The sequence below is a fragment of the Cuculus canorus genome, chromosome 5 (assembly GCF_017976375.1).
Source record: "Cuculus canorus isolate bCucCan1 chromosome 5, bCucCan1.pri, whole genome shotgun sequence".
In the NCBI taxonomy this organism is placed as follows: Eukaryota; Metazoa; Chordata; class Aves; order Cuculiformes; family Cuculidae; genus Cuculus; species Cuculus canorus.
The window spans coordinates 50250733-50263488 of record NC_071405.1 but is presented as its reverse complement, the minus strand read 5'-3'; the positions used below and the strand labels follow the sequence as shown (position 1 = coordinate 50263488).

The following is a 12756-nucleotide window of genomic DNA, read 5'->3' as shown; positions in this document are numbered from 1 at the left end:
AAAAACAGTATTCTGAGATACGGTACTATATAGCAGTGAATGCAATACACATTTTCTGATTCATGAAGTAGTTTTCTGTTAAGTTTGGTGATAATTAAGTCATTTTAGAATCCACTTTGTCTGTTTATGGTCTCAGAAAAGCAGCAGTGAGAGAGTCCAGGACACTAGTAGGGGCATTTTGTGATGCATGGTTGCAGTTACATTCCTACCCCCATTTGTAGTTTGTCCTGCTGTTCTACCACTTCCACCTGCATGACTGGCAGCAGGCTTGACTCTTGCCTGACCTCTTGGCAACTCGTTTTTGCTAACAAGAGAAGACTACATTACAACGAAAATGCAAAGATGGCATAAAGCCACCATTCCACTCTCTCCTTCCATCCTCATTTGGATCTTGTACTGAGTTCAACTTAGACACAAATTTTCAGCCAAGTCCCAAATGTCCATGTAATATACTTCACAACAGCTCATTTTAATCTGGACAGTTTACTGAAATTACTTAAAGTTTCTGAATGTATATTTACTGTAAAATTTAATTAAAATGCTGCTGCTGACCAAAATTTAAATGCCTACTATCCATTTTGCTACATGATTAAAATGAAAGCCCTAAATCTACATACATAGACTGTAATTCTATTTTGCTCTACCTGAAGTCTAATACAATATTCATTATTGGCTGTCACATACCCTTCTTCCTCTCCATTTCCAAGACAGGAAGCCTTTGCAGAAAATACTTTTGGCTTTGCTAAGTGTTTTTTCTAAATGTAAAAGCAAACCCAAACCAACCTCCCCATTACTTTCTTCATTACTTTCTTCTTAGCAGGGGAGACTAGCTCTAGTTACCTCAAAATAATAAATAAATAAAATAGTGCCAGTCAATATAGAACAAGACCAAAGAATTAATTCGGAGCACTCTTTTCAGCCTCACAAGCTATTACCACATCTCTATATCAACTTATGCCTCTTTCTCAGTGTGATATATCAATTAAATTGCACCACGTGATTTAGGGTAGCACTTACAACACATTAGTCTAGCTTTCTGAGCTCTGAGTAGTAAATGTAAAGTAAAATTAAATGGTCTACTGAGATGAGAATAAACTTTCTGTAAACTTACTCCATTTGCAAACTATTTGTAATAATGCTCTGCCTAGCACTCAACTTTTTTTGTTGCCCTCTGCTTGCTTACATGTTTCTACACCATGATCTATGTCAGATGACAAGATGGAATCAATCATCACTGTCTACACAGTGTTGACTGGACTCTATTCACAGATTTCACAACAGCTGTATTTCTTCCCAACATTCTTACCTTCAGCCACTTTCTGCTTTTCTTCAGTTTGGAAAAGTTATACAAGCTCCCCTTTTCAGACTTTGGTTCTGTTTAGCAAAAAAATAAAAATAAAGTTCTTAAGAAATAATGCTTTTCCCAGTTTATCCCAAAGAAAGCAGAGATTAAACCTAGCAAACGCCTACCTGGCTGCAGTACTCCATTCAGGGAATGTGTGTTCAGCACCCCAGAATTCCCAGCTCCAGAAGACTCCCCCAGCAAAGAGTTTGGAGGCTCTTCCTTAACTTGCATCAGGGGATCCCCAGACTGAGGCAGCAAAGGATTGTCATCCAATCCATCTTCGCTTTCATCGCTGCAAGAACATACATAATACAGTGACAAGGAAAGGAAAATATTCAAAAGAGGAGATACTCATACAATTTTCCTAAATATGGCCATTTGTCTAAAGGTTTGAGAATTGAGACAGCTTCAGATGTAATTTTACAGATCAGAAATGTTGCTGTTAATAATTTCCCATTAGCCTCTCAGCAGTAGTTAATCATCAGACCAGGCAGGCTATGCTATCAACCTGGACCTTCAGTATTTAACTAGCAAGGAACTACATCAATTCAAACCAAAGCACAGCGTTGTTGTCCTCAGTACTACTGTATACAAGAGAAATACAAGAAGCATAGCTTTACCCTCCTTGTGTGGATCCTACTACATCCACGTATATACATCTGTTGTTACTCATAGAGTTACCAGTTCTGTAACTCTACAGTTCCAAAACATTGATGAAATTAAACGTAAATTGTTTTGGGACAGAAAGGTATCTTGATGACTCCTCACTGCTACAATTTACAAAAAATCTGCATCTGATGATAGCCTTTCTATTTCACTTATGGCTACAGCCCCATCTCCCTGAAAAATCAGCTTAGTGCTTGGACTTTCTGCAAACAAAGAAAGTTTTGGCCACTTAACTGTGAAAAAGAGTTTTAAAACGCCAGGCTAATTCATATGTGAGCTGGCAACATCCTGAACTACTAGCATGAGCTAATAGAAACACAGTACAAAATCTTCAAAGGAGAACAGTTTATAGCAAACAAGTCACCACAAAACCCTTAATACGGTGTTGCCTAGGAAGAATATAGCAAGAATGCTTGTCTTTCCTTGGTATTCCCAATGGAAAAGATTTTGGTACCTGGATATACTTCTGTTAAAGATGGCAGAAGTCTGTCGTAAAAACTGATCCAATCGCAGCGCTTTCTCCAGATACTGCAGATAAAGGGGTTTTGCCAGCTCTGAGCAGCTGCCATCCTCCCTAGCACCCAGCTCCGAGGCCATAGAACAAACTTCTCATGCACAGGTGCCTCTGAACACACAGCTGTTAAGAAGAAACAACAGTCACCACCACTTCTGAAAGGACCCAACTCGGTGAGCAGCCAACCCACCACACACTACACCAAATGCTAATAGTTCTGATCACATAAACCAGGTAGTTCTGGGCAAAAAGCTTAGGCTGCTGTTAGCAGGTATATTGAACAAAAAAAAAAAAAACCAAAAAAAAAAAGCGCAAATCACACTAAACTTTCCACAATGTTACCACAGCCAAAACCTAGATTCTCAGTTTTGTCTTTTATGGCTTCATGGATACTGTTCGTTAGGAACGAGAACTGCACTGACCTAGCACAATAATCCAAATGGTGATGGAGAAACGCAAAACATAATGAAGCCAGTCCTTGAACATCCAACGTAAACTTTCATCACTATTAAAGATACCATGTTTAACTGTTCAGAGGGCAGCCCTGTGCCGTGAAAGTCTAATGAATGCAATCAAATTATTATTCTTTAGTTGAACTATAGATATAAGCTTACTTCAAAAAGTACTGAAAATACTGTTCTGGCTGGTGGTTTTACCATTCAGTTCTCAGCTGTAGCCTACAGAACACTTATAAGACTTTTCCTTTGCTTTACAGCAATGCCAGCCTTCCAGCACTCAGAACATCACTGTTACCTGTTCACAAACATGCTACAAGTACTTGACAAAAAAACTTTCATGCTAAAATTCAACTGTTATTGTTATTGAAGAATAAGTAACACAGAATTAGCAGTTTATTACATACTTTATATTTACAAATTTAGAGCACATTCTGGCTTTATGATTTTTTTTTAAAGGTAAAAGTAGCCTGCCTAATTTTCATTTTTTGTTCTCAGGATTTTAGATTCCTAAAAGATATCCAAACACATCCCCCCACAGCATTTTCATATTACATACTTTAAAAATAAAACTATCAAAACACTTTATTGTTGCAGTTTTATTTTCCTTCAACTACAAAAGATGTCTTAACAACTATTACAGCAATAGCTCTTACAATTGGAATTTTGTTTTTCAAAAATGCTGTCAACACCCTAAATATGATAACATTTGCTAATAAATAAATGCCTTAAGCCTGTGTTTCTGGTGAGGACAAAAATACAACCAGCTTTTGACAAGACTTAGACTGTTTTTCTCAAAGGTTCTTCTTGTTTCTGTAACTTCTTAAAAATATTACAAATCGTGAAGCAAACTTCACATCGATTTACTGCAAAACATTTTATATTTGTTCAATTACTAAATTGTTAATGACTAAGTTGTTTTAGGCTTATATAAGTGAAAACACAGACTCAGTATCTGGTCTAAATTGTTCTCTCTTCACGCATACAGTCCGAAAACCAGCATCTGACTTTTTCCATGTCTTTTATCCTCAAAAATTACAGGCCAGATTGAGGACTTTCAAAGTAATGAGGAACTGTGACAAGTGATTACCCTCTTGGAACTGAACAAGAGCAAACTTTACTATCTCTTAACAAACACTCAGTCTTGAGTTAACATCTCTATGCATAGAGAATAAAAAACAGTGTGCCAGAAATTGTTAGATGGGATAACAGCCCTCATTTAAAAATTATTTTTAGACCAAAGCTATCTAGGTTCAGCTTTCTGCATGTTAGATCTTCATACACCCAACAGCAATGGAAGACTGACCTCTGTTACCAAATATTCATTTGCAGCCAAGGGTAATGGACAGAACAAAGAACCTGAAAGCATTCCCCATAAGGCTATTAGCTTCATGTTTTACAAGAACCTGTAATCTACGTGCCACACTGCTTAACAGCCACCTCCCAAAATAAAACCCATCCTAAAATAAAAAACTATCTTCCAAGAGACATGGCTGTGAAGAAAAGGAACAGCTTAAAAAAAGAAAACAACAACAAACAAAAAACAAGAAGAAACATGAAATTTGTGTCTCTCATGGAAGAAATCATTCAAGGAGAGATAGAAGTAGACCCCAAGGAGGTGAAAGTGGTTTTCTTTCAGATGACCAATAAAAATAGTATACATTATAGGAGCAAGATTCAATCCCTAGTATCATATCAGAAAAAGTACAGTGATCCCTTCTATCACTCCATTTCAAAATCACAGAATCGCTTAGGCTGGAAAAGGCCTTGAAATTCCAACCTGCATGGACATCAAGTCCAGCTGTAACATAACACTGCCAAGTCCACCACTAAACCATGTCACTAAGTACCACATCTACACATCTTTTAAATACCTCCAGGGATGGTGTACCAGTCAACAACAGCACCTGATATGTAAACATGTCACTATTTTACTTTCCCAGCCAAAATGTCATATGCAACCATTGTCCAGTGATTTTGCTCAGAACAAAGCATCTTCTAGCCATCTGTCTGCCCTCTGCAGAAAACCTCCTTCTCAAAATTCAACACTGGGTAGCACTGCCTGTCCTTGAGGCACCGTGGGAAAGAAAGGTGCTCCAAGGGGCACAAAGCACACAGGACTTCCATTGGATTCACCGTCTCCAAGCAAGCTGATGAGCCAAACTCTTTTGCACCCCAGTGAGCTTTGCCTTCACAGAACTATATAACCCTAACAGCTAAACAAAGGGAAAGAATGCAGATAGATTTGAGGTCAAGTTTTTAGTTGTAGGACAGCAAATAGGCCAGAGGCAAAACAGACGCAGTCATATTCCTGATTGAAAATGAGTAACTGGATGCCTTTCCAGCTGCCCAGCTGCACTTGCCTAAGCGCTGGTCTAAGTGGATCCACCAGCCTAGATCAGTGTGCCTCCCCCCACAGGCAATGGTGCACACTGGCTCCACGCTCACACAGCTTAGACTTCTGCTGGGTTGTCTACTATGTCTTTCCTTGTAAGCTATAAATGACTCAATGATAAGCAGATGCTATCAAATGTGTTTAGTAATTAGAAAACTAAGATATTTTCTCAGGAGTGGCTCATTGCTGCTGCACAGAGTACTCCAAAAAACACAAAAGCAAGTGACAGCACCCTCTGGCTGCAATAACTGCAAAGAGCAGATTTCATTCCATATTTTATTAACACATTAATCCCCTTGTTGTGTACAGTATGTTAAGCATGTATACATACTAAATACCTGTCTCATCCATACTTTTTTTCAGATACCTATGTTCTTAATTATTACTTCCTAGGTCAGGAAACCTTACATCTCTTCATTTAATAAAGTCCTCCTTGTGCTGACATAGTTATCAGTTCTCTACATTTCACCCTTCAAAAACAAGCGCTCGGTTTCCTATTTGAACTGTCCCAAGAGGCTCCTGTACATACAAAGTTAATTACTCTTGTCCTCAAAGCCTACCGAATAAACAAATAAACACAGGAGAGCTTAACAATATTCTTAAATGTATTAACAACACCCAAAACAAATAGTAAGTGTTACACAGGCATACTGAATAGAGAACAGCTCAGCCACTGAATTCAGCCTTTTCACACAACACTTCTCTGCAGATCAAAGTAATAATCTGGGAAGCTAATTGATAGATACTTCTTTATTCTCTGCTCTTTTGTTCCCATTCTAGGTTTTAAGAAACAAGGATTCCCAATGGCAAAAACTGGCTTGAATACTGATGGGAGAGAAGGTGGGAAGAAGCGAGAGACACACTACAGTACATAACAGTGTTCAGGACATCAACAAGACATTGCTTCAGTGGACTTACACAGTGATGACAACCATTCCACTTTTCTTCATCATTTTGACAACAAATCTATCCTTTTGCCCACTCAGTTTATGGAAGATTGCAGAAATATATATTTTCAAAATGTTTTCATTACTGATGTTATCCTTTAGGTAAATATTCGCATTACAGGTGGTAGAACAACTGCAGGCTATAGTAATCTTCCTGCCACCATCACTTTGTTAGTGATACAAGCCTATTTTATATTAAGTTTCAGCATCAAATTCAGTAATTACTTGCCTTTTTCCTTTACCTCCTCTAGAGTTTGTTCAGAACAGTTAATAAACCTAGCATTTCGACACAAATAGCTGCCTCACTGCCTGGCTGGCACTTTGAATCCTCTAACATTTTTACTTAATCAGAAGCTCACACTGAAACCATTTAATTGTATCATGCAGCCTTTTGAATGATTAAAGGCACAAGTACAATACCACCAGCAGGATCTTAGCTATATACATATACCAACTGCATACAAATAACCTTCACAATCATATACATTTTTTGAAGATATAAGTTAAACTCCCTGAAGAAGCCTTCCTTACCCTGTTTTAAATCACATTGCTTAGTTCAATGTTAATGTAGGTGTGGGAGTTTTTCAGTTACTGTTTTTTCCAAGCCTGCCCATTACAACATCTAGTCAGTAAGTAAACACCCAGCACCAGAGAAGAATCCTCCAAGGACATCCTCGGAGGTCAGAGTTATAACAAGGTTTCTATGTTTCATACTCACTGACCTGCAACAACCCAACAGCAAACACATGAAGCAGCGCGGCTTTAAAAATCAATTCTCCCAGTTTAAACAGATATCCACTGGCTATTTCTGAATGAAGTCCAACAAGTTTTTGCTACCAATTTCAACTTAAAGCAGGCGTCCCACAGATGGCACTTGTGCCTAGCTGGAAGATGGAATGCATTTGTTTTGTACAGCTGTTTGAAATAGAACTTTTTCCAACAGAAGTCTCATTTTTCTTCCTTTTTTCTTTTCCCCCTTTAGTTGCTGGCATCTCTACACCTCAGTTAAGCCCCTCAGAGGATTACTTTTTCTTTTCACTACACATAACAGTCACATCAAACACTACAGTAAACACTGATAACTACACTGCTGCCACGCAGCAGCTACCCCGCAGTGCCCCCGCTTAGCCTATGGCAAATGCAAGGCAAACTGACGAGGTAAACGTATATGAAGTGTTATTGGCTGATAGGTAGGCACACATTCATTCAAGTATTTCAGCCCACAAAAGCAGAGTTTCACCTCTCCTCTGTCCAATCACTTTAAGCACACTAACAAAAACATCCAAGTGGACAAAACTCTGAAATCCCAGTTCACACATGCAAAGTATGTAACTCTCATATCCCTGTTTACAGCTTTGAAAGTGTTATCCATAAGGCATGATTAAGAACTATGAGCAAGAATACAACCTTCTATGCTATTTTAGTTCCTTCTCAATCATCATAGTTTTCTGGATTTTCCACGCATGGTCTCTTTGTGCTGTGCACTTTGACACCAATAAGAGAGATTGGATTCCAAACTGACACAACCATCCAAGATACTTTTCTTTCTTGAACAAATTTACAGTTGAGACATACAACTTCTCATCAGAAGAGCTAAATACTGTAAGAATTTCTTGTCGTGACATCTCCAGAACAACCCCTGACACAAACATACATATTCAGGCAGAAGTCGAGATCTATGTGAAAACTTATATTAGTCCAGCAATATCAGCTAGGTATATTTCTGTCAGATTCCTTTAGAAGTAAATGATCTCTAATGCAGACAGTTGTGGCATAAAAAAAGCCTGAAGGGGTATTTTGCTTGGAGGAGCATTACACGCTCTTCTTTCCCCTCTCACATTTTAGCTTGCTTCGGTAAATGTGTAGTTACACTGACAATCATTTTTCAGAGTACACGAGATGCCAGGTCTCAGAGCAAACTATAATTCCCACATAGTCATTTTTTATGGCAGTGTCTTAACTGTAACTTTGATACATAAGTGATTATTGCTTTAAAAAAAAAGCAGATAGGAGGATATTTCATAAGAACCTGAAGCCTTCACTCTTCACTAAAGATGTACATAAAACTGAAGTTTTAAATTAAAAAGAAGCCATTTTAATTGCTTTTTCTGAGTAATCAAATCTAGTTAAAACTAGATACTATTTTACATGCAATCATTTGCTGTTTCACTTTTTGTGGTAAGGTTTTATATTGTTTTCCAAGGATTGAGACAGAATTTCATTGGTCTCTCTTTCATCTTTTAATTGTTTCTAAATACAGCGAAGAGCCAGTGGGGCACAAGCTCTGAATTTTCTTATTGCTGAAGTAACAGGCACGACAGGGCCTAATTTATTATCAAAAATAAAAAAGAGAAAAAAAAAATTAACAGAATCATATACGTAAGTGAATGTCAAAATGCCTGACAACATACCAAAATCAAAGGTTGGCATGCCACAGCCCTGCTTCCACGTTGAAATTATCAGAAAAATGACTAGCAAAAACTCAAACCTAACTATTTAATTGTTCAATTGCACCACGTCTTGTCCCAAAGGAGCAGTAAATGGTATTTATGGAGATGGCTGATGATGCATCCATACCCTCTGCACTACGTAGCAGCACCAGCTGTTACCCTCAGATATTGCCATTACTTCACTCCTCGTATTTCGTGTGTGCAGAGAGAAGTGCACGGATGGTTCCAGTTTCATTTGGTTTTTACTACCTCCACCCCAGACCATGAAAAGGAAGGAACAATTTTAAGCAATTTTACCAACATACATGCAAGAGATGGACTAGAAATGAATTAACCTTAAAGACAATCCCTAATGAAATATCCTTAAAAACCGGGAAAAGGATGAAGCTACAATTCTCTACCTTATACTCTTCCACCAGTGTCCTACCAGCCTCTGGATGGCACAACCTACTCCTATATACACACGTTAAAGGAACGACAACCCAAATACATCACTTCTGACAAGCATTCATTATAAAAACACAAGTGCGGGTCACACTTGGGGATTGCATGTGCTGTACAAATCCAGGTGGTAGCTTTGTCCTTAAGAAAGGAACCTCAAGCGGTAGTACCAGCAGCAATGGGTATTAACTGGAGAGGGGAAGGTTTAGACTAGACATAAGGAAGAATTCCTTCACGATGAGAATGGTGAGGCACTGGCACAGGTTGCCCAGGGAAGCTGCGGATACCCCATCCCTGGAGGTGTTCAGGGCCAGGTTGGACAGAGCCTTGGGCAGCCTGAGCTAGTGGGAGATGTCCCTGCCCGTTGCGGGGGGGTTGGAACTGGATGATCTCTAAGGTCCCTTCCAACCCAAACCGTTCCATGATTCTAAGACATTTCACCATATTTAAGCCATTTCGCCCCCGCCACGGAGGAAACAGCCTAGCGGAGCCGGTTATCGCCTACGACACCGCCGAGAGGGAAACTCCCCCTCTCCGCCCGCAGCGCGGCGGCCGTCGGACCGCACGACACCGCCCCCGCCCGCTGGGCTGGCGCAGCCCGGTGGCACCGAGGCGGGCGGCGATTGCACACTCCTCCCCCACCCCCGCGAGCCCGGGCCCGGCCGAGGTACCACGCGGCGGCGCCGCTGCCCGCGTGCCCCGCCCCGGCGCCCCCACCCCCCCACCCCCCAATCCGCGCACGCGCCCCCGCCCTCACGTGCGCCCGCGGGTGCGCAGCGCCCCCCCCCTTCACGCGCCCTCTCACCCCCGCTATCCCCCCAACCCCCGCACGCGCCCCCTCAATGCGCCCCCCCGGGTAACGCGCCCCCTCACCACATCCACCCGGGGGGGGAAGAGAGGGGTGTCGTGCGCGCCCCCCCCTCCCCCCCGCCGGTGAACCGGGGCCGCATCGTGCAGGCCCAGGGCGGGGAAGGCCCCTGTCCCTTTAAGAAGAGGCCCGGCCGCCGCTCGCCGTCGGGGGTGTAAAGTCGCGGCCTGCCCCGCCGCCCCCCACTCCCCCCCGCGGCCCCGTCCCGGCGCGCCCTCGCCCGGTCGCCGCGGCGGCTCACCCGACGGGCGCGGCCGGGGGGGGGGTCTCCCGGGCTCGCTCCCCCGCTCGCTGCACCCGGCCTGTCGCCGCGCGTGTCGGCGAGGCCGGCGCTGCCCGTGTCCTGCCGCGGGGCGCTGTCGGCTCCTGCCTCGCCAAGATGGCGCCCGCGCTGCTGCTGAAGAGGAGGCGGCGGCTGCGGGCGCTGGGACGGCGGCGGCGGCCACTTTCGCTCACTGAGAGGAGAGGAGCGGGGACACGGGGAGCCATGGCGGGGGGGAGGAGAGGCGCCATGGCCAGGCCCGACCAATCGAGCCCTGCGCGGCTCCCCGCCGCCCTGCTCCCGCGCCGCGCCACCGCCGCCCCGCCACCGCTTTCTTCGCCGCCGCCGAAGCCTTGCACCCCGCGCCGGGGGCGCCGGCACCACGCGCGACCCGCGGCGGGCCCGCTCCCATCGATGCGCTCCCGCGGCCGATTGGTAGGGTCTGGCGGTGACGGAAATTGCCGAAGGGACTCGGGCGCGGCGGCCGGGCGAGGCAGCAGCGAGTCTCGCGCGAGGTGGGAAGGGCTCGCGCGGGATACCAGCAGAGGGGGGGGGCGAACCGGATGTTACGCGCGGTCGCCCTTGAGCGGAGGGAAGGGCGCGGGGTGCTCCCGCACGAGGCCCCTGCGAGCCGGGTGGGAAGTGACCCCGATCTCGGCCTCGTTGAGGTTAACGGTAGCCGGGGCAAAAAGGGGGGGAATGGGAGTCGTGGGCTTTGCCGCGTTCCCGCTGTCGCGCAAGAAGAACTGCGTCACGGGAGCGCATGAGAAAACAGGCCCGAAAGTGAAGCGTGAGGCCGCCGGGCGATGCGGTCCCGGCGGGGGGCATATGCGGCGATACGTCGAATGAGCCTGATTCACTGGTGGAATAGTGAAAAGGACAAAGTCTTCGAGGCAAAAGCAATATTTTTATTTAACAATTCAGCGCTGAATCAGATGCTTTTCTAAAGGCATCCGATCTTACAGAAGCAGTGGGTATATAGACTAGTTTTAGAAAAAGAATTGTGTAAGTCATAGAATCATGGAATGGTTTGGGTTTGAAGGGACCTTAAAGATCATCCAGTTCCACCCCCCCTGCCATGGGCAGGGGCACCTCCCACTCACTCAGGCTGCCAAAGGCCCCATCCAACCTGGCCTTGAACACCTCCAGGGATGGGGCAACCACAGCTTCCTTGGGCAACCTGTGCCAGTGTCTCACCACCCTCATATTGAAGAATTTTCTCCTTATGTCTAGCCTAAAACTGCCCCTCTCCAGTTTATACCCATTGGCCCTAGTCCTGTCACTACAAGCCTTTGTAAACAGTCCCTTCCCAGCTTTCTTGTAGCCTCTTCAGGTACTGGAAGGTAGCTATTAGGTCTCCTTGGAGCCTTCTCCAGGATGAACAACCCCAACTCTCTCAGCCTGGCCTCCTATGGGAGGTGCTCCATCCCTCTGATCATCCTTGAAGCCCTCCTCTGGACCCGTTCCAACAGCTCCATATCCTTATGTTGAGGATTCCAGAACTGGACACAATATTCTAGGTGAGGTCTCACAAGAGGAATATAGGGGCAGAACCACCTCAAGGAATGTTCTATTTTTTTAGGTTATCCAACCATGTCTGGAGACCCCCTTGGGATTATCTCTTGACCCAAGACAACTACATCTCACATGTCAATTAAGCATATGAATAAATTCTTGCATCCCAAGACAGGTTATCTCTTGACCTAAAACAGCTACATCTTCCAAGACAACTAAGCATATCGATAAAACCTTGCAGCTCTAAGAGAGTGTTTATTCTTTCAGGTTATTCATCCGTGTCTGGAGATTGTCTGCATATTCTCTCTTGATACAAGACAGGTTTCTATGATGAGATAATTATAAAAACCAGCTGTAGCAAAACTTATTCATTTATTCTCATAAACCATTAATCCAGATCACTGATCACAGAGAACATTGTGCTTTATGACTAAGCTCTATGTCACCCTAGCACACTGCATGTACTGCAATTATCAGGAAATGAGACCGTTGCTACAGCCCCAGTAAAGCTTTGCCCTTAGCCAGGTATGGTAATGGCATCCCTACTCACAACCAGCAGTGCTGCTGTTTAAGAACTGTATGTGATTTTGTCACCCATGGCTACCAAGCTTAGAAAAACTGACTCCTACCACTGCAGAGCAGGACAAGGAGCATTACAGATCACTAAAATATATATATATTAAAATAAACACAAACCTTTTCCTCCTTTAAGGGAAGAGGCCTACAAGAAAGCTGGGGAGAGACTGTTCATAAAGGCTTGTAGTGATAGGACACCATCACTAGGGCAATGCATATAAACTGGAGAGGGGCAGATTTAGACTAGACATAAGGAAGAATACCTTCACATTGAGAGTGGTGAGGCACCGGAACAGGTTGCCCAGGGATGCTGTGGCTGCCC

General features: G+C 43.9%; 1 protein-coding gene across 1 annotated transcript in view; it reads right to left on the bottom strand.

Moving 5' to 3' along the window:
- The window catches only part of INO80 (INO80 complex ATPase subunit), a 70291-nt gene extending 59831 nt beyond the window's left edge, over positions 1 to 10460 (bottom strand). Inside the window, exons 1-4 of the mRNA XM_054067642.1 lie at positions 10323 to 10460; positions 2466 to 2648; positions 1471 to 1637; positions 1307 to 1374 (exon numbers count right to left, since the gene is read on the bottom strand). Of these exons, the coding sequence (XP_053923617.1) occupies positions 1307 to 1374; positions 1471 to 1637; positions 2466 to 2608 (378 nt within the window). The 5' untranslated portion in view covers positions 2609 to 2648; positions 10323 to 10460. The remainder of the gene's footprint in view (positions 1 to 1306; positions 1375 to 1470; positions 1638 to 2465; positions 2649 to 10322) is intronic.
- Between the last annotated feature and the right edge of the window lie 2296 nt (positions 10461 to 12756).